Source organism: Mercenaria mercenaria, chromosome 19 (genome assembly GCF_021730395.1).
Source record: "Mercenaria mercenaria strain notata chromosome 19, MADL_Memer_1, whole genome shotgun sequence".
Classification (NCBI taxonomy): Eukaryota; Metazoa; Mollusca; class Bivalvia; order Venerida; family Veneridae; genus Mercenaria; species Mercenaria mercenaria.
Window position 1 is genome coordinate 32857088 of NC_069379.1, and position 3500 is coordinate 32860587.

Below are 3500 nucleotides of genomic sequence, written 5' to 3' on the forward strand. Positions count from 1 at the left end.
GTAGTAGTAGTAGTATATATTTATACTATGCTTAGCTATACATGTATTTGGTGTATGCTATTTTAAACCTAACATACAAGTGCTGTTTATACATAAAACCATGTTAATTTTACATATAATTATACTATGAACTATTTTTTATATTGTCTAATATATGTTTAAACACGTAATACATGTTGCAAAAAACACTCCAAACATGTTTGAACTCAATTAAAACATTCATTGTTATAATTCTATTTTACAGACTTACAATCAACGCACTTAGTCTATAGAAATGTTTAGAAGTCACAATGATAATACACAAAATCATCTAACATCTTATTGCATTATTAGGTATTGAATATCATTTTAAAACTTTTGTAATTTTCATAGAAATATTTCTAATTCCTTACAATGTCAATAAAGTTAAGCAATGTTCATATTTCATACTTGTGTATTATACTAAGATTTAATTGGTTTATCTGTTCATATTAAGATATTCAATATTTGCCCAAAATGTCATATACATGTTTACGTTTCTCATGAATCACTTTGAAAATTCAATTTATTATGAAGTCAGCACTTTAAAGATATGAATATAGTCATTGCAATGAAAACAAAGTTCTATTGTAGAATCACGCATATCACTCTGAACTTTTCTTATTTACAAGATATCCCGAGAATGAAGGCCACCTGTAATGTGGATCTCCATGCAATAAACTTTCTGAATAAGCTGACTTTATGAACACTCGTTCGTTAGCATTCATAACGGCCGGTGCACTGACTGAACTGCAACTGTTACCAACGCTTTCGTATTCAGTTGTGATCGCAATTTCTTTGTTTTCATGGACAATTGAAACAACCATATATTTACTGTCGTTTTCACAGATGTGTGCACTGAAATGGTAAAGACCAGAAACAGGTGCCGTAAAGAATCCCGTGTTGTTGTTATATCCACCGCCTTCATTTAACAGGACATAAGGAAGAATAATCATTTGATTGTCGGAGTAGCTTCTGTCTCCGGTCGTTGTGTATGCGTTGAATGCAACTACTGGTGTGTCGCCCAGATTTTCTGAAAAGATGTGAACAAAAATTATTAGTATAATATCATAAACTATGAAAAATGTAAAGAGAAATAACAAATTACCTATAAAGCCTGGCTTAATATAGACATTGACATATAACCAGTAGTATATCTTGCTAGAATTACGTGGAGGCGATATTGATATGAGCCGTGCCATGAGAAAACCAACATAGTGGCTTTGCGACCAGCATGGATCCGAACCAGCCTGCGCATCCGCGCAGTCTGGTCAGGATCCATGCTGTTCGCTAACAGTTTCTCCAATTCCAATAGGCTTTAAAAGCGAACAGCATGGAGCCTGACCAGACTGCGCGGATGCGCAGGCTGGTCTGGATCCATGCTGGTCGCACACCCACTATGTTGGTTTTCTCATGGCACGGCTCATATGTAGTATTACAAAATACGAAGAGTCCCTAATATATATCTTAAGTACCGATAAAAAGAGCTGTACAAATATTTGCCATAATAAAATATCCAGACACATTCCTTGATTCAAAAATCGGGGAAAATGTAGACATCTCAGTTTTTCAGTCATTTTAAAAGCAAGTATACAAGAAAAATAAAAAAAATAAAATAGATTTTAGGCACAGTTCAAATTTATATTTTACCTGCTAAATCTTCCAGGTGATTAGTCCTGTTTGTTAGTTCACCACGTATATCCTTGTAGTCTTCAAACATCCTCTGTAACTTTTCATTTTGTTCAGAAAATGTTTCTTGCATTTCCTCTCTACGATGTTCCAAAATGGACAAGACATTTTCCTCAAATATTTTTCTTTCTTTGTCCCATTGTGTCATTCTAGCTTCCATTCTAACCATTGTCTCCAACATTTCCTTGTCATATTTCAATTTTGAAAACACTGGCTCATCTTCAAGAGCACCCAAGGAACAGCAAACGAATATCAAAAATAAAACACGAAATCAAGAAAACAGCCATAGTTCATCACATAGATTGTAGAATAGAAAACAGTGAATGAAAAATCAGAGAGCAGCTGTAGTTTTATACTTTAAACAGGATGTATATATTTATAAAGTTATAAAATCAACAAATCCTGGAGCTTGAATAATGACTTCCGTCCATGAACAGGCTCAATCAACCGAGCCTGTGACATTTTCGTTTTTGTCGTGTTGAGCGACCAGTACGGTGGCATAGAGGGGACAAAGGAAACATTTTATTTATCACGTGCGCACGTGTTAGCTATCACGTTCGCACGTGATACCTATCATGTTCGCATAGGAAATATTTTATTTATCACGTTCGCACGTAATAGCTATCACGTTCACATAGGAAATATTTTATTTATTACGTGCGAACGTGTTAGCTAACACGTGCGAACGTGATAGATAACACGTGCGAACGTGATAGTTAACACGTGCGCACGTGTTAATTAACACGTTCGCACGTGTTAGCTAACACGTGCGCACGTGATAAATAAAATATTTCCTATGTCCCCTCTATGCCACCGTAGACCTGTGAAGTTTCAAACATTTTTATTTTCTTGATTTGTACTAGGATGTAAATATTTATGAAAACAACCAATCCTCTAGCTTGAATTTTGATTTTATTGGCTTGTACTCTTCTTGTCAGATAATTTTCGAAGAAAGGAAGATTGGTAACTGACACAGTCATACTATTTTTTAACACTTTTGTTATTGTTTATTTTGCTACCTTTAATTTTTAATACACTACACTATATTTCAAACCTACAAAGTGATGTCGTATAATTGTGACATGTAGCATTCTACAAAACAATTCTATTTGTGCGCTTTGACGTTATTGTACAGTTATGGACTTTTCAGCTGTGCAAACTGATGTGATCTACGCAAGTAAAACATGTTTACCGAGAGGTTCAACTTCATAATATGAATTTAGTGAAATTTGTCGTAACTGTTCAAAATCAATATTTTTGTTATACTGCTTTTCAATAATGAAGTAAAACTATTCAATATAATGTGCTGTATTGTGCCGTGAGAGATTATTGTGCACACAAGAATTCATTTATAAATAGTAAATACAGAGCAACATTTTACAAAGACAACTACGGGAGGATGAAATATTCTCGTTATTTACGTGGGTAAATGCTCTGAAACAACGTTGCAATAAACTGATCGGTCTTGTTCTGTTTATACTAACGTTTACGCTGTTAGTACTAGTAGATAATGACCGCCAATTCTGAGTTGCCACGGACAATATTTGGCAAAAACGCCTAGTACTTCCTATGGAAAACGGTCATTTCTCATGGGAAAATGGCTTTCCTTTGAGAACGGTGTTTTCCCCTGGGAAACATTTCACATGGGAAATACTTATTTCTTATTTTCATTTAAACTATCAGAAAACATAATAGCTGTCTTGTAAAAATACTTTTATGGTACATGCTAGTTTATTTGTTTTAAAAAAGTATTATTTAGTTTTCCCATGGGAAAGAATTCCTTTGGGAATCCC

General features: G+C 34.2%; 1 protein-coding gene across 1 annotated transcript; it reads right to left on the reverse strand.

Annotated features, from left to right (window-relative positions):
• Positions 1 to 247: 247 nt before the first annotated feature.
• Positions 248 to 2023, reverse strand: LOC128551183 (complement C1q tumor necrosis factor-related protein 2-like). Its single transcript, XM_053531746.1, has 2 exons — positions 1669 to 2023; positions 248 to 1051 (listed from the first exon to the last, which is right to left on the reverse strand). The coding sequence occupies exons 1-2, from the start codon at positions 1886 to 1888 to the stop codon at positions 624 to 626; spliced, it is 648 nt and encodes a 215-aa protein (XP_053387721.1). The 5' UTR covers positions 1889 to 2023; the 3' UTR covers positions 248 to 623.
• Between the last annotated feature and the right edge of the window lie 1477 nt (positions 2024 to 3500).

Coding starts and splice junctions, on each gene's coding strand:
- LOC128551183 (XM_053531746.1), bottom strand. CDS start 1,888: ATGTTGGAGACAATGGTTAGAATGGAAGCTAGAATGACACAATGGGAC. Junction 1,052..1,668: donor TCACCTGGAAGATTTAGCAG/GTAAAATATAAA, acceptor ACATCTTTTCAG/AAAATCTGGGCGACACACCA.